Genomic DNA, 18,638 nt, shown 5'->3' with positions numbered 1-18,638 from the left:
TCTTTTTCCCCTTGCCTTATTGCAATGACTAGAACTGCTTACCCAGCACTGAATACAAATGATGAATAGAACCCATCCTGGTAAGCTTTCAGTGTTTCTCCATTAAGATATGATATTAGCAGTAGCCATTATTATAGAAGACCTTTATCTCTTAAGGATATTTCCTTCTATTCATTCTTTGTTGAGAGCTTTTATTATGAATGGATGATAAATTTTATCAGATACTTTTCTATATCTATTTAAATAATGAAATTATTTTATTTTTTATTCTTTTAATGTGGCAAGTTGCACTGGTTGTTGTCTGAATGTTACATCAACCTTGTATTTCTGAAGTAAACCCAATTTGGTCATGATATATTATCCTTTTTATATTGCTAAATTTAATTTTTGATATTTTCTTTGGATTTTTACATCTGTGTTCATTAGTGAGATTGGCTCATACTTTTCTGTATAAAAAGTTGGAAAATTTTTCTTTTCTCTGGAATAATTTGTATAAGATTGGTTTTATATCTTTTTTGAATATGTTGAATAGTATTTAGGAGGCAATCTTTCAGCCTTTCTTCTATTATACACATGTTAAGGTTACAAAGTTCCCTCTTAAGTATGGTTAGAGCTATATCCCTTATATTTTGATGTGTTTTATTTTTATCATTTGCTTAGAAATATTTTGTTTTCTGTTTTAATTCTTGACTCATCAGTATTAATTTCTAAACAAATAGAAATTTTTTTAGTAATCTTTTTGTTATTTATGTTACCATGATCAGAAAGTATATTCTGTATTATTTCAGTCTTTTGGTTTTTTTAATAACCCAATTAAATATTCCATGCCTACTTAAAAATGTGTTTGTAGTTGTTAATTGCCATGTATTAGTCTCCTAGGGCTGCTCTGGCAAAGTACCACAAACTGGGGGTGGTGTAAACAACAGATTAGAGTTTATTCTTCCATATTTTGGAGGCTAGAAGTCAGAACCAAGGAGTGGGCAGGCACATGTTCCCTCTGAAGGGAGACTCTTACCTTGCCTTTTCTAGCTTCTGGTAGAAATTGTTGGAGTTTCCTGGCTTGTAGATGCATCGCTCCAATCTCTGCCTTCATTGTAACAAGGTTGATTTTTTTCCCCCTGTGTCTCTGTGTCTTTGTGGCATTCTCACATTTGCTAAAAGGTCCACCCTACTCCATTGTGACCTCATCTTGATTAATAAAGTCTACATTGACTTTACCTCTAGGTAAGGTCACATTCTGATGTACTAGGGATTTAGACTTCAGCGTATATTTTGGAGGGAAGCAATTCAAGCCATAGCAACTATATATGTCATCAATTAGGTCAATTTGTTAATCATTGTTCAAGTTTCTCTTAATATATCTTCCATGATTTTTGGTCTGCTTGTTTTATTTACTGAGAGGGTCATGAAAGTCACTCATTATAATTACAGATTTATCCTTTCTCACATTTAATTCTGTTAATTTTTGCTTTAAATTTTTTTTCTTTTTTCTTTTAAGCTTTGGAGGAGACAAAAAGTTTTTGGTCTGGGCTTTAAGAATATCCACCACCCCTACCTGTGCACATTGTACCCAACAGCTAATTTTTTCCTCTTTGTTGTTATGACTTTCCCATCACACCTTGCCCCTCCCCCTTCTGGGTCTCCAGTGTCCATTATACCATTCTCTGTGTCTTTGCATATCCTTAGTTTAGCTCCCACTTATAAGTGAAACCATGTGGTGTTTGGTTATGTGTCCCTGAGTTAGTTCACTTAGGATGATGTTCTCCAATTCCATTCAAATTGCTGCAAAAGACATTATTTCATTCTTTTTGATAGCTGAATAGTATTTAATAGTGTATATATATCACATTATATATACCTCTATCTCTGTTCCTTAGGGTAGACACCTAGTAGTTGAATTGCTGGATCAAATGGTAGATTTACTTATAGTTCTTTGAGTAATCTCCATATCACTTTCCATAGAGGTCGTACTAATTTACACTCCTATCCACAGTGTACAAGTGTTCTCTTTTCTAAACTGCATCCGCACCAGCATCTGTTTTTTGATTTTTAATAATGACCATCCTGATTGGTGTAAGGTGGTATCTCACTGGGGTTTTGACTTGTATTTCTCTGATGATAAGTGATGATGAACATTTTTCCATGTTTGTTGGCCTTTGTATATCTTCTTTTGAGAGATGTCTGTTCATGTTTGCTCATTTTTTTAATGGGGTAATTTGCTTTTTTCTTGCTGATTTTTTGTTTGGGTTATTTGTAGATTCTGGATATTAGTTCTTTGTCAGATGTATAGTTTGTGAATATCTGCTTCCACTCTGTGGGTTGCCTATTTGCTCTGTTATTTCTTTTGCTGTGCAGAAGCTTTTTATTTTAATTAAGTCCCACTTGTTTATTTTTGTTGCATTTGCTTTTGGGGTTTTAGCCATAAATTCTTTGCCCAGGCCAATGTTCAGAAGAGTTTTTCCTAGGTTTTTGTGTAGGATTTTTATGGTTTCAGGTCTGACATTTAAGTCTTTAATCCATCTTGAGTTCATTTTTATATATGGGGAGAGACAGGGATTACGTTTCATTTTTCTGCATGTAGCTATTTAATTTTTACAACAACATTTGTTGAATAGGGTGTACTTTACCCAGTGTAGGTTTTTGTCTGCTTTTCCAAAGATCAGTTGGTTGTAGGTGTTTGGGTTTATTTCTGGATTCTCTATTCTGTTCCACTTGTACGTATGTCTGCTAATGTACCAGTACCATGCTGTTTTGGCTACTACAGGCTTGCAGTATAATTTGAAGTCAGTTAATGTAATGCTTCCATCTTTATTCTTAGGATAGTTTTGGCTATTCTGGCTCTTTTTGGTTCCATATGAATTTTATGATTGTTTTGTCTAATTCTGTGAAAAATTTCGTTGGTAGTTTGACAGGGAGTGTGTTGAATCTTTAGATTATTGTGGGTAATATGGTCATTTTAATAATGTTGATATTTTTCCAGTTAATGAGCATCGGCTATTTCTCCATTTGCTTATGTCCTCTATAGTTTCTCTCATCAGAGTTTTATAGTTCTCCTTATAGAGATCTTTTACCTCCTTGTTTAAATATATTCCTAGGTATTTTAGCTTTTTGGCTGCTATTGTAAATGTAAGTGAGTTTTTGATTTGATTCTCAGCTTGGTTGTTATTGGTATATAGCAGTACTACTGATTTGTGTGTGCTGATTTTGTATCCTGAAACTTTACTGAATTCATTTATCAAGTCCAGGAGTCTTTTGGAAGATTCTTTAGGATTCTCTAGGTATAAGATAATATAGTTAGCATTACAGAGATAGTTTAGTTTCTTCTTTTCCATTCTTTTTCTTGACTGATTGCTCTGTCTAGGATTTCTAGTACCATGTTGAACAGTAGTGGTGAAAATGGGCATCCTTGAGTTGCTCCAGTTCTGAGGGGGAATGCATTCAACTTTTCTCCACTCAGGAGGATATTGGCTTTGGGTTTCTAGTATATGGCTTTGATTATTTTGAGGAATGTTCTCTCTGTTCCTATATTGCTGAGGGTTTTTATCATGAAGGGATGCTGGATTTTATCAAATGCTTTTTTTGCATTTAAATAATCACATGATTTTTGTTTTTAATTATGTTTATATAGTGGATCACATTTATTGACTTGTGTATGTTGAACCACCCTTGCATTCCTGGGATGAGACTCACTTGTTCATGGTGTATTTATTTATTTTTTAATGTGCTGTTGAATTCGGTATGCTAATATTTTGTTGAAGAATATTGGTCTATAATTTTTTGTTGTTATGTCTTTCCCTGGCTTTGGTATCAGAGTGATATTGGCCTTATTAAATGAGTTAGGGAGGATTTCCTCCTCTTCAATCTTATGAAATGGCTTCAGTAAAATTGGTACCAGCTCTTCTTTGACGATCTAGTAGAATTCAACTGTGAGTCCATCAGATCCTGGACTTTGTTGTTGTTGTTGTTGGGAGACTTCTAATTAATGTTTCAATCTCACTACTCATTATGGATCGGTGTGCAGAGCTTCTATTTCTTCATGATTCAAGGTTGGGGGGGGTTGTATTTTTCCAAAAATGTATTCATTTACCCTAGATTGTCTAGTTTGTTTGCGTAGAGTTGTTTGTAATAGTCTCAGATGATCTTTTGAACTTCCATCGTATCAGTTGCAATGTCTCCATCTTTAGTTTGGGTAATGTTAATTTGAGTCTTCTCTCTTTGTTTCTTAATTAATCTAGCTCTTGGTGTACCAGTTTTATTTATCTTTTCAGAGAGCCACCTTTTTGTTTCATTGATTCTTTGTATTTTTTAAAATTTCAATTTTGTTTAGTTCTGCTCTGATCTTGTTATTTCTTTTCTTCTGATAGCTTTGCTTTTGGTTTGTTCATGTTTTTCCAATTCCTTGAGACATGATATTAGATTGTCAATATGTGATCTTTCAGTCTTATTAATGTAGGTTTTAAGTACTGTAAATTTTCCTCTGAGCATAGCTTTGGCTGTGCCACAGATGTTTTAATAACTTGTTTTGTTGTTGTTACTCATTTCAAGGAATTTTTAAATTTCTGTCTTGATTTCATTATAGACCCAAGGATCATTCAAGAGCAAATTGTTTAACTTCCATGTTTTTGTTTGGTTTTGTAAGTTCTTCTTGAAGTTAATTTTTAGTTTTATTCTGCTGTGATCTGAGAAGGTGCTTGATGTATTTTTGATTATTTTGAATTTGTTGGGATTTGGTTTGTGGCCTGTCATATTGTCTATCTTGGGAGAATGTTCCATCTGATGATGAGAAAAATTTAGTTTTGGGATGGATTGTTCTGTAGATGTCTGTTAGTTCCATCATTCTAGAGCTTTACTTCAGTGTTTTATTGTTGACTTTCTGCCTTGATGATCTGTTTATTGCTGTTGGTAGAGTGTTTAAGTCTCTCACTATTACGTATTGTTGTCTCTTTTTTTTTTTTACTTCTAGTAGAATTTGTCTTATAAAACTGGAGGCTCTGGCATTAGGCCACATATATATTTAAAATTGTAATGTCTTTTCATTGGATTGATCTTTTTATCATTATGTAATAACTGTCTTTGTCTTTTTCTGTGTGTTAAAGTCTGTTTCATCTGATATGAAAATGGCTACTCCTGCTCTTTTCTGGTTTTGATTTACATGGAATATTTTTCCCCACCCCTTTGCCTTGTGTCTGTAGGAGTCTTTGAGTTAAGTGGGTTTCTCAAAGGTAGCAGATATTTGGGTTGTATTTTTAAAAAATCTATTCTGCCAGTCTATATCTTTTTAGTGGGGCATTGACACCATTTTCATTCTGAGTTGAAGATATGTATGTAAGGTACTGGTTATTATCTGGTTGCTTTATTTATTTATTTTCTCTTTTGTGTTGGTGTACCACAAAGTCTGTGAACTTTATGATTCCTAGCATTTTTCTCTTGGTGTGTTTCGACCTTTCGTTTCAGTATTTAGAACTCCTTTGTGTATTTCTTGTAGAGCCAGTCCAGTGGTGACAAATTCCCTCAGCATTTGCTTGGGGATTTCATTTCTCCTTCATTTATGAAACTTAGTTTTGTGGGATACAGAATTTTTGGCTGTTATTCTGTTATTCTGTCTGAGGAGATTGAAGATAGGGCCCCAATCCCTTCTAGTTTATAGGGTTTCTTCTGAGAAGTCTGATAGGTTTACCTTTGTAAGTTATTTGATGCTTTTGTCTGACTTCTCTTAAACATCTTTCTTCACATTAACTTTGCATAACTGGATGATTTTTTGCCTTGAGGATGACCTTTTTGTAATGAATCTTCTGGTGGTTATTTGGGCTTCTTGTATCTATGGATGTTTGTATCTCTGGCAGGGCCAGGGAAGCTTTCCCCTGTTATTCCCTCAAATACATTTTTCAAACTTGTTGCTTTCTCTTCTTCCTCTGGAACACCTATGATTCTTAGGTTTGGATGTTTTACATAACCCCTCATTTCTTGGAGACTTTGTTCCACTCTCTTGATTCTTTTTGTTGTCTGATTGCATTATTCCAAAAGTCTTGTCTTCAGGTTCTGAGATCCTTCCTTCTGCCTGTTCTAGTCTGTTAAAACTTTCCACTGCATTTTGTATTTCCCTAAATGATTCTTTCATTTCCAGAATTTCTGCTTTTTTAAAAATGTCTCTTTGAAGAATTTTTCATTCATGTTCTGAATAGGTTTTTAAAAATTATTTTGGCTTTCAATTTCCTGATGTATATTGATCAGTTTTATAATTTTTTGAATTCTATGTCTGGAATTTCAAAAGTTTCATTTTGGTTAGGGTTCATTGCTGTAGGGTTGGTGTGGTCTTTTGGGGGTGCTGGAGAGCTCTGTTTTTCATATTGTCAGTTATTTTTCTGGTTCCTTCTCATTTGGGTAGATTATTATTTGAGGTTGGCAGGGGGCTTACATAGGCACTGTAGGGTTCTTTTGGTTATGTATAGCCTTGGTGTCATAACTTTCTCAGTTGCCCCCTTTGGAAGTCCTATACTGGCTCACAGCATCCTTATTGGCTTGGAAAGTGCTATTAGCTGGGATTTAGGTTCAGGCCTTCCCCCAAGCTGAAGTATTGTATCTACTGTGGTGGGTTGTACTGTTGACCTCTGGCCAGGAGGTGGCACTTGTGGAAGGGAGTCAGCTGTGATGGTGGCTGTAGGATTTCTCCTTGGCTGGTGTTGCTTCAAGAAAATGCCCAGCTGGCCTACACTGAGGGTGGGTTCTGGCGATTTCCCAACTTCTCTGTTTTGAACCTTCTAGGGGAAAGGAGCTGAAGTGCAGGAGAAAGGAGCTGAAGTACCCCAAAGTGTACACTCTTGTTTATCCCAGTGGGCTTAGGAGGAAGTTCCAGGCTGCTGGAGTAATGTTTTTCTTTCAGTGTCTGGAAGTTGTGGGGGACTGTGGTGCTGCAGACAATTTCAGCCAGTCACAGCTGAGGTCAGTGGATATTTTTCTTCTTCTTTGCGCTGAGTGGTTATTATCACTTCTTTGGAGAATCATGGGATGTGCTGCTAGTCCCGTTTCTCTCTGGGTGCTGAGGAAACTCTATTTTGGTTTACTCTGTAGGAGAAAACTCACTCTAGCTGCCTCACATCAGCCATTTTAATCCTATCTCCTGCTTTATATCATTTGTAGTTATGTATTAGATGTTTCGAATTGTTATATTTTCCTAGTGTAGTGAACTTTTATCATTTTTGTGTGTCACTTTATCTTTGTAATACATATCTCCCTTAAAGTCTGCTTTCTCTCATATTAACATAAATTTATATGCTTTCTTTTGGTTAGAGTCTGTGTGTTATATGTTTTTCCATCTTTTTACTGTTAGTTTTCCTGTTTCTTAGCCTTAAGATGAGCCCAGTATATAGCTGGGGTGCTTTTTGTTGTTGTTGTTACCATTCTTTCTTGTTTTTGTTCAGAGTCTTTTCTTTGGAGTGTTTTCTCAGTTTGCATTTAGGATCTTTCCTGATAATGCTTGGGATCAAGTCCCTCATCTTGTTATTTGCTTACTATTTTTTCTGTTCTATTTTTTTCTTATTTATTGCCTTCTTTCAGATGGTTTTGTTTGCTTTCTAAAAAATTTTCTTTAGCTGTATGAGTCAATCTTTATCCCTTTAATGTTGCCCTGTAGACTGCAACATATCTTTTTAACTTATTGAAGTCTAATGGAATTAGTATTTTATTACATTCCAGACAGTGCAAGGAACTTAGTACACTTTAACTCCTTTCATTTATTTTTCCAATTTATATAGTGTCATTGGTACTTCTGTATATCTTAAACCTTATTATACATTTTATAGCCTACAATATCTAATTTAACATAAAACCTAATTATAATAGTTTCTATCCTGAATATATGTTTACTGTATCCTTTACCCTTCATTTTTCTCTACTTCTCTAATCTTCCACTAGAATTATTTATTTATTCTGCCTAAAGAACTGTTATTTCCTTTTGTGTGGATATGCTTATGACATATTCACATATTTCCTTTTTGTGTGTATAAACTTAAGACAAATTATCTCAGTTTTTGTTGTCTAGTGTATTTTTATTCATCTGCCATTTGAAAGGTTTTTTGCTAGGTCAGCTCATATTTTACTTCAGCTCATATTTTACTTTGACAGTTAGGATTCTACTGGCTTCTACTATTTCGGTGCAGAATCTCTTGTCATTCAACATGTTACTTCTTTGAACATAATCCATGTCATCATCCATTTCATTATCCTCTGCTTCCAGATACTATTAGTATTTTTTCTTTATCCATGATTTTCAGAAGTTTTGCTGTGATAGATTTATGTGTATTCTTAGTTTTTATCTCACTTGAGGCTTTGCATTTGTAAAATCAGAATCAATATTTTTGTTTTTTTTTAGAAAGTTCCAAGTTATTCTCTTTTCAAATATTGCTTTTATTTCATTTTTTCTTTCCTTTATGATAATTCAGTTACGCGTATGTCAGACCTTTTTACCGTAATCCATATATCTTTTATTTCCCTTCTATATTTTCTATCTTTTAGTTTTCTCAAGCTGTATATTTGCTTTTGAGTCTGTGGAAAATATTTTAAAGTTTGTCTTATGCTGATAAAATCATTAGTTTTGATTTATTACTCTGCTCTTGAATATCATTTGTGTTTTTTATTATTGTAATTTTCTTCTAAAAATCTTAGTTATTTCCTTGATTGTGTTAGGCATAGTTATTTTAATAACTAGTTCTAAAGATCTTTGCTATCTAAATTCCCTATAGATATGTTACTATGGACTGCTGTTTTTGTTGGTTTTAGGTGATATTATTTATCTTCTAGTATTACTGGTTATTTTTTACTGATTGCCAGATATTGTATATGAGAAACTGTAGAGATAATTTGAAGGCTAACATGATATTATCTTTATTCAGAGAGGGTTTATTTTAGCTTCAAAAGTGACCAAAGGACTAGCAATTACAGATTGCCTTAATTCAGGCAGGAATTGAGAAAATTTGACGTTGGTTTACTTCTGGTACATTTCTACTCAGAGTTTCAATCATTCCTTATCAATAACTTCTCAACTCTAATTCCTATCCTCTTAGCCACAGAAATTTGTTTTTCTCTTTTCACTGTCTCTTGTCTCTCATCTCCCTCTTGGAAATTGACCATCTCTTCTAAGAGAAAGGCGCTTCCCAAAGAGGTACACATCAATTTGGGTTTTCTTCTTGTCAAAGATTACTGTCCCATAATTTGTTACTGTCTTTGTTGTTCTCAGAGCTTTCAGACAAATGTTTTTGTTTTTAATAACTTTTTTACATTTTCTGGTTCTTACTGGGAGGAACAATTGTTACCTAGATTATTGGGTAAAATCAGAAGATATTGTGACTGTTTTTGTCTTCTGAGTTATAATATGTAGATGGTTATTTAAAAACCTACAGTTTTCTGCAGATCATCAAACCGTTTTCATTGATTTATACTTTCATGCCCAGTTTCTTCATATAGAGTTGGATATACATTCTTTTTTTTGAGTTGGAGTCTCACTCTGTCACCCAGACTGGAGTGCAGTGGCCGCTCCTGGCCACCGCAGCCTTGATCTGCTGGGTTCCGGCGATCCTTCTGCCTCAGCCTTCCAAGTAGCTGGAACTACAGGCGAGTGCTACCACGCCTGGCTCATTTTTGATTTATTGTAGAGATGAGGTCTCGGCAAGTTGCCCAGGCGGGTCTCGAACTAGCGGGCTCAGGCAGTCCACTCACCTCAGCCTCCCAAAGGCATGGGATTACAGGCTGAGCCACTGAGCCCAGCTTGGATATATATTCTTAACAAAAAGCTTTAAGGCATCTAAAAAGATAATCACTAAAATGGATGGATGCCCACCAATATACTATACAAAGTTAAATTAGGTTTAGTTGTTAGCAAAAAAAAGTCATTTTTTAAGTTTAATATTATTTTGGCCATCTCTTTTAAGACAGGTAGGAAGTGATGCTTCATATGTAAAATGACTACATCTTACATAACATATTTTCCAAAGATTCTTTGATTCTCTGCTTATCAGAATTTGGGTCATCTTATTTATTTTTAAATCCTTTTTATAAATCTTATTTGGGTAGTACTTCTTAGAAAGACAAACTAATAAGAACTTAATTTGTTTGGAGAGATGTTTTCTCTGATGTATTAATTCATAATTTTTATTCAAATATCAAAATACTATTTTCCTTGTTCATCTTTGTAGAAGATCAGATATTATAACTATTTGCCACTTCTTTTCCTCTACATTTATTTTTTAATTTACTAATCAGAAAGTTTTTAAACTAAAGTTATCAAGGATTCCATGCACTTCCAAGATAGAGATAGCATCAATTTAAAGACTCAATTATTTTCTGTCTTCACTGCTTACAGACAGGGAACACAGTCTCTTCAACCTGGACTTGTGTAGAAGAATTTGGAGAAAATAAACAGGTAAGAAAAAGTCTCTTAGGAATATTAAGTGATATATTTAGTTTTTAAAAAGCCAGTTATAAATTATTTTTCTTATGAATTTAAGAAGATATGTTTAAAATTGTATCATGAAACCTTGTGAAGAAATTTGATTATAATAGCTCTTTTAATTATAGACCTATCAAGCAAATATTTAAAGAGGTTAAACTGGTTTTTGTTTTCAGGTCTTCTCAAAAACTTTTAACTTTCTAGTATACCTAGAACCACCAAGATGGTAAACAGTATTATAAAATAGATATAGTTGAGTATGCTATTTGTACTGTCTAGTATCTAATATTTGTTATTTCTACTATTAGTATTTCTCATTTTATCTGAAAATGGGACTTCCGTTGTTTTTCAGCCCTTTAATCTTATTTGAACAATTTAGAAGTTATATATACTAGGACTTACTGTTTAGTTTTTTTTTTTGTTTTAAACCAGGTACTAAGAAAGGTTTGCTTTAGTAGGAAGGTAGTGTATGGGGCAACCCCCTCAGGTCCCCTCCCATTGTGGGAGCTTTTCTGTCTTCTCCATAGATTGCTTTCTCAATAAAAAAAAAAGAGAGAGAGAGAGTAGTATATTATTTGAGTCAAGATTATTATTTTCCAAAATCCTTTTTACATGTAGAGCCAAAAAGAATGTTGTAGTTCCTGGGAAGCCATTCATGTACGTGTTCTATAACCTTGATTGAGTTTCTTCACCTTTTTGTGCTTCAATTTCCTCACTTGTATTTCCTTATAAGCCTATTACAAGGATTCAGTCTTACTGTATCCTTGTATTGTTGTTTTTATTACTTAGTAAGTGCTCAATAAGTATCAGCTATTAATATAACCTGTTCTTCAGATACAAAGATAAATGCATTTACTATACTTGAGACTTATAATTTTATTTTTACAGATCTTAATCTTAGTATAAATTTCAAATATATGATGCTAGTCTCAGAACTGTTGTTTTACAACTCTTTATAGTTCATATTTTAAGGTATGAGGACTAATTTTACTGACAGAAACGAAATTTGAAAAGAATTGCTATCTTTTATTACTTTCTCCCAAATAGTTTATCCAGTGTGCTATGATCTTTTTTTATCTGTTCTGAAGCCTAGATTGCTGCAACTCTGATCATAGTTTTTGTTGTTTTTTTTTTCCTACTATAGGCTGTTCGTTCTATTGCTCACTTTTCAAATGGTTTAGGAACTAGAAATAAAAGGAATTTGACATGATTATCTCTTAATACTCTTAAGGTAGCACACTGGAAACTCTGGATATAACTTGGCCTCAGTTTTTTGCTAGAAATGCAGCTAGGCTTAATTTCAGTACAAGTAGGCATCTATTGTTTTACATTTGGTTCTCTTTGCGTTTTTGTTTAAGTCTTCCCTCTGAAGGCATTTGGTTTATAATTGCTACGTTTAATATATATAGAAGGTATTTTATGTTTTTCTGGGGTTGTTTTTCTGGGGTTTTTTTTATTATGTATTAATTTCATTATGAGTTCTTCCCCAGCTGAGTTTTCAAGTTGTTCAGTGAAATAACTGTTTCTGAGGTCCAACAATTTGGGGAAAATCTGTACTATATACTCCCTTTGGAAAATCATAATGAATATTAGCATACTAAATAATTGAGGGAGCATTCAGTTTCACTTTTAAACCTATCTAAACTATTCTTGAGATTATTTGGATACAGAATTCTTGTTTTGAGGAATTCTTACACTTCAATAGTATGAAATGTAGTTTGAAAAACACTAAAATTAACTCATAAAAACAGTTGGGTTTTGTTGTATGTTTATAACTTTACTGAAGTATATAATTCAGTTGAAATAAAATGCCTATATTTAAAGTGTATAATTTGATTTGTTTTGATTTTTGTGTACATCTATGAAATGATACCACAATCAAGAAAACAAAACATTTCCACAACCTCCAAAGGTGCCTTGTGCCTTGTTGTAATTAATTCTTCCTCCCACTCTTTTTCCCAGGCAGCCTCTGTAGATTAGTTGCATTTCCTAGAATTTCAAACCCTTGCTTTGAAGGCTTTAATTATAATCTTTAGATAGTTTAGAATTTAATTTTAAAGAAAAGAATTAAAAAAAAAAATAAAGGTACAACATTTTGACACATTTGCGAGTCTATGGAAATTGTTATATATGGTCAAAGTTTTCATAGTAAAAATTAAAAACCCAAATCATTCTTTTATAATTATTTGAAAAAATATATTGTATACTGAAAAAATACTTAAGTATAAAACTAAAAGCAGATGACTTTTTCCCCCAAAACTGAATTTGAGAAATATAATTCCTCTAGTAGAAATAAATGATCAGAAACTAACCAATGGAACTTTATAAGGAAGCAGTTAGAGGCAATAACTTTCTTTCTGATTCAGCCAGTCATTACTAAGATTAACATATTCAAAGTCTTCTTTAAAATTATCTTAAACAGTAGTATACAAGCTACTCATGGACCTTAGAAAAAAATACTGGCCACTTGTCTACATCTTGCTTTTTGTTTTCATTAGCCTGATATAAAAAATTAAGTGCAAGATAATTTTTTAAAAAATGATTGTAATAGGGAAAGTAAGGTGAAAATGCCAGTAAATTTAACATATATGTTCTAGCCAAAAGTATCATTTAAAAATTTTTGATTAATGATTTTAAATATTTGTCTCAGGTTAAGTAGCTTAGTTAAGTTAACTAGCAGTTCTTAGAAATATTTCCTGTGCTTTACAGTTAGTTCTTGATTTCCTGTATGAGTTAAAATAATACATGATAAATAGTATTTATATTTAAATATAACTAGTAGATACTTTGTTATCTCTGTTTGAACCCAGTCATAGTTTATGTTCTGGGAATGCATAGTACAGTTAAAAAACCCTCCAAAACTAAGTTTTTTGCAATTTTTTGTAAAATAAAGTTGAGATTGTTATTTCAACTTTGGTTATTGAATGTTAGAAGTAGAAATAACAAAATGATGAAATGCAGAAGTTTTTCAAAAATTTCAATAAGATCCCATAGAAATCTAAAGAAATGTTTAAGCTGGGCTCGGTGGCTCAGCCTGTAATCCTGCACTTTAGGAGGCTGAGGTGAGTGGATTGCCTGAGTCCGCGGGTTCAAGACCCGCCTGGGCAACTTGGCGAGACCTCATCTCTACAATAAATCAAAAAATTAGCCAGGCGTGGTAGTGCACGTCTGTAGTTCCAGCTACTGGAAGGCTGAGGTGGAAGGATCGCCGGAGCCCAGCAGGTCTAGGCTACAGTGGCCGGGAGCGGCCACTGCACTCCAGACTGGGTTGACAGAGTGAGACTCCAACTCAAAAACAACAACAAAAAAGAAATGTTTAAAATATGTTTTAAAGACCTGAGAAATTATTTTATAAATCAAAAGATCAGGTGTCGCTGGTAGGAGTATAAAATAATATAGCCTTAATCACCTTGGAAAACAGTTGGGCAGCTTCTCAAAAAGTTAGCTTAGAGTTATCATATGGCTTAGCAATTTCATTCTACATACTTATGTAAGAAAACTGGAAACATGTTCACACAAAACCTGTACATATTGTTCATTAGCAGCATTGTTCATAATAACCAAAAGGTAGAAACACCCTAAATATTCATCAACTGATGAATGGATAAGCAAAATGTAGCCATATCATGGAATATTATTTAGTCATAAAAATGAATTGAGTTCTGATACTTGCCAGAACATGGATGACACTTGAAAACATTATGCTAGGAAGTCAGTTCCAAAAGGTCTCATGAATTATATGCTTCCATTTATATGGAAAGCCCATCATCAGAGAAGTCTATAGAAACAGAAAGATTAGTGGTTGCTGGGCCTGGGAGAGGGAATAGGGAGTGACTGCTAATGAGTTAGAGTTTCTGTTTAGGATAATGGAAATATTCTGAAATTATGTAGTGGTCTTAATTGTACAGTTTTGTAAATACACTGAAGACCACAGAATTGCACACTTAAAGCTGCATCAAAAAGAGGGTGGATGTGGAGGTAGAAGTCACAGAGCTGATGGGGAAGAGAGAAACCAATTATGAGGAATATGATTTTAATGGAAAATTAGTATAAAGAATGACCAGAAACAAAAGAAAAAAACAAAATTAATGTGAGAAAACACAACACTTTTACTGAACTTAAAGTCTCTAAAATCGAAAAACCGACATTCTCTACAACCCCACAATTCCCCTACTGGGAATATACCCAGAGGAACTCAAATCACTCTATGAAAATATCCCTGCACATGCATGTTTATTGCAGCATTATTCACAGTAGCAAAAACATAAGACCCAACCGTGCTGCCCATAAAGAGGACTGGATAAAAAAAATGTGGTACATATACATGATGGAATATTATGCAACCATAAAGAACTTTGCAGCAACTTGGTTGAACTTAGAGTCTGTGATACTGAGTGATTATCAAAGAAACAAAGAAGTGAATACCACATGTTCTCCCTCATAGGCGGGCCTTGAACAATTATCATAATACTATAAGAAAGGGACTGGCAGTAGCTGGAAACTGCCGAGGGTGGGGGGTGTGATTGGCAGTAGTAGGAAACTGCCAGGAGAATGGGGTGGCACACCTCATCAACAAGGGTACCTGCATAATGAACATTTGTATACCTAACCCTGAATTGTACCCCACATTTTCAAAATAAAAAATAAAAAAAATAAAAAGAAACACTTCACACTCCCCCCGCCCCATCTTAGGGGCCACACACACACGTGTGCGCGCGCACACACACACACACACACACACACACACACACACACACACACACACAGTTTTCTACATCTTTATTTAAAACAGAAAAGCAGCTAAGAATTAATGGTGTTTGCTCAAGATGTGTAAAATAGAAACAAAACAAGAAACACATTTAGTAAAGCAATGTATCCATTGTGTACATTTCCACAGAGAAACATTGGTGGTTTTCACTACCAGATTGTTTCTGTGTTGAACACAGAAAAGTAGTAGACCAGTTCATAGTAGCTACATAAATAGACCTGTCAAGTATGTGATAGATATGCTTCTCCTTTGTCAGATGTAGCACAACACTTATTAAGCTCTTTCCTGCTCGTTCCAGGTACACTAGCAGAATCTTTCTGAATCCTGGGCTCCTGTTAGCCATTACTCCTTAATTAGAATTAACATTTAGGATTATGTGTATTTGTTTTTGTTCTTCATATACAACATATTTTTTCTATGAAAATATTTGTATCCCAAACATAAATATGAAATGGTAGAAAAATTGTCAAAATAATAACTCATTATATTAGAGCAATTGTTTTCACATTTTTCCCCCAAATGACCTTTTCTTCAAATGAAATATTAAACATAAAAATTTAGCATATAAAACAAGGGCATGCAGAGTCGCATGGGTTTGAAATGGGAGGTGTGGGAATGGTAGGTGCAAGCAAAAGACAAGTAACTTAGGGCAGCACTGTCCACTGTAGTTCTGTCCCTCTGTTCGTCATAACCTCTTGCATTCACTTTCTATTAACTGTTTGAGAAGATTGTCAGCATGAAAGAGCATTGTCAAGTGGAAATAATACTTTCCTAGAAAGCAAGAGCCCTGCATTTTAACTCATTCTTTGTCTATTCAGTTGTGAGAGTATGGATCAATCACTTAAATATCTTTTGTCTCTGTCATTCACCAATAAAAGAAGTTATTTGAATTAGATTTCTAAGATCTCAGCCTATTCCTGGCTTGTGATTTTGAATCATAGAATTGGATTCATCAAAAGTTGTAGTAGTATGAACAATAAAAAGATAAAGCCAATAGAAATGGGTAAGAGGCTTGAACAAATACCTTACCATTTAAACAGATGATGTTTAAACGGGCAATAAACACATTATTAGTCATAAGAGCAGTCAGAATTAAAACCACAATGAGATACAGTTTCACATTCAGTGGAATAGCTATGATTAAAAACATGGGCAATACCAAATGTTAGGATGTGGAATAACTGGAGGTCTCATATTTTACTGGTGTGAATATAAAATGGTAATACTGGAGAATTCCTAAACAGTATGGGTCATCTACCCTGTAACCCAGTAGTCCCCTTCATAGGTATTAACCCAAAAGAAATGAAAACACATATCCACAGAAAGATTTATATAAGAATGTTCATAGAAACTTTATTCATCATTGTTGAACTTAGAAACAACTCAGATATTCATCCATTGGTTAATAGATAAATAAATTGTGGTATATTCATACAATGAAATAACACTCAGCAATAAAAAAGGAACAAACTACTGAAATATACAACATGAATGAATTGTAGAAATTATGAGATTGGGTTATCTGTCTTTCTGGAACAATTTTATTAATACCAAAATGAGCTATTTGAGTTTTTACTTGGCAAGGTAATATACGACAGTGGATTCTTTTTATGAATAGAAAACAAATCTTATACTGTAGAGGATTTCCTATTTTGTAACTAATTTTATTAGTAAAATTTGTAAACTAAAATGTACAACTTGGAAAAAAAACACATTATATTGAGAGAAAGAAACTAGACATAAAAAATACTTAACGTGTTATATGAAGTCTAAGAACAGGCAAAACTAATTTATGGTGATAGAAATCAAGAAGTGGTTGCCTCCCACAGAAGGGCTATTGACTGGGAAAAGGGGCACAGGAAACTTCTGGATTTTTGGATATGTTTTATATGTTGTTTTAGGTGTGGGTTACATGGATTATGCAGTTATCAAAACTTATTGAAATAAACACATTGGATGTATGCATTTGTTGTACGTAAAGTTTTAAAAGTGTTAAGACAATTGAATAATACTTAGTGTAAAACTTAAATTCTGAAATTAGCTCAGGGTCTTTCTTTCTTTCTTTCTTTCTTTCTTTTTTTTTTTTTTTTTTGAGTGGGAGTCTCATCTGTCGCCCAGACTGTGGCCGCTCCCGGCCACCGCAGCCTCGACCTGCTGGGCTCCGGCGATCCTTCCGCCTCAGCCTTCCGAGTAGCCGGAATTACAGGCATGCACTACCACGGCCAGCTGATTTTTTGATATATTGTAGAAATCAGATCTCGCTGCCCAGGCGGGTCTCGAACCCGCTGGGCTCAGGCAATCCACTCACCTCAGCCTCCCAAAGCGCTGGGATTACAGTCTGAGCCACCGAGCCCGGCTGACAAGATGATTTCTAAAGCTCCTTCTGTTCTGACACAAATCACTCCATGATTCTGATCATCATTCTCTGTAAAGACTTTCTTTTGTAATTCTGGGATACTTGAAAGAATGTATCTCCTATAGTTAGAAGCTGAACATTTTTAATTATCTTTTGACAAATGTTTCTTTTGTGTAGTGTGCAATTTGCAAATGCAATTTGGAGCCATATCTTTTTCTTGTTGAATATGAGGGATCATCAGGGGTTGCCTCCAAACCCCCATTATACAACAAGCAAACCAGGCTCTGAAAGATTTATAGCTCACCTAAATGTGCCATTATCATTGTCATCGTCATCATCCTCATTATCATCATCTCGTTTCTTTTTTTTTTCCTCTCCCTTCAGATTTAATCTAGTAGGTCACACTGACCCAGGTTAAGAATTTTTCAAATATAAATGGTCTAAATGTTACTTTACTTGGCAAAACAAAGGCAGAGTAAGTCATTTTTCCAACTCTCTCTTCAGGCATGCCTTATAAGGAAGGTTTTCTTTCTAGGGGGACTTGGACTCTCATTAATCTACTTCTTCTTTCAACAATAAAATGAAAAATGAAATGAGATTATCAAAATGGATAGTCTGGTGTGGACCTGATAACATGCTTTTGAAAAGTGGTTTACATTTGACATCAGTTAAGCTCCTTGGGCCAAGGCGTCTCAGGTCTGCTATGTGGGGCCTGGATTTCACTCCCAGCTCGGACACAAATATGCTTTATTGGTTTCAAATGCCTCTCAAGCCTATTGGAAGGATGGATGAGATCCTAGTACAGTAAGTATTAAGTCATCTGCAGAATTATAAATATCCCCTTACCCTATCTTATTAAACACTACTTATACAAAGACATTTTTGTGCAATGTGCTTTTTCCTTAACTTGGATATATATTTATTTTAATTTTGCTTTCTTCTTATACATTTTTAATACATGGTACAAAAGGTATGTAGTATAAGGTGAGACATTTAGATATTTAAAAGTTGGATTTTTTTCCAGCCCTTTGGCACAAATAATTATAGAATCCAACTGCTTCTTATTAAGGAGT

General features: G+C 34.1%; 1 protein-coding gene across 2 annotated transcripts in view; it reads left to right on the top strand.

Moving 5' to 3' along the window:
* Positions 1-18,638, top strand: part of RBM46 (RNA binding motif protein 46) — a 52,558-nt gene that overhangs the window by 31,046 nt on the left and 2,874 nt on the right. The window contains exon 5 of one of the 2 annotated variants that reach the window (XM_008074789.1): positions 10,355-10,414. The exons of the other annotated variant lie outside the window; for it this stretch is intronic. Coding sequence (XP_008072980.1) covers positions 10,355-10,410 — 56 coding nt within the window. The 3' untranslated portion in view covers positions 10,411-10,414. The remainder of the gene's footprint in view (positions 1-10,354; positions 10,415-18,638) is intronic. 2 annotated transcript variants of the gene reach the window in all.

This window comes from Carlito syrichta, unplaced genomic scaffold (assembly GCF_000164805.1).
Source record: "Carlito syrichta isolate Samal-C Ts95f unplaced genomic scaffold, Tarsius_syrichta-2.0.1 Scaffold317703, whole genome shotgun sequence".
NCBI classification, from domain to species: domain Eukaryota; kingdom Metazoa; phylum Chordata; class Mammalia; order Primates; family Tarsiidae; genus Carlito; species Carlito syrichta.
This window is presented reverse-complemented; position numbering and strand designations above follow the sequence as displayed.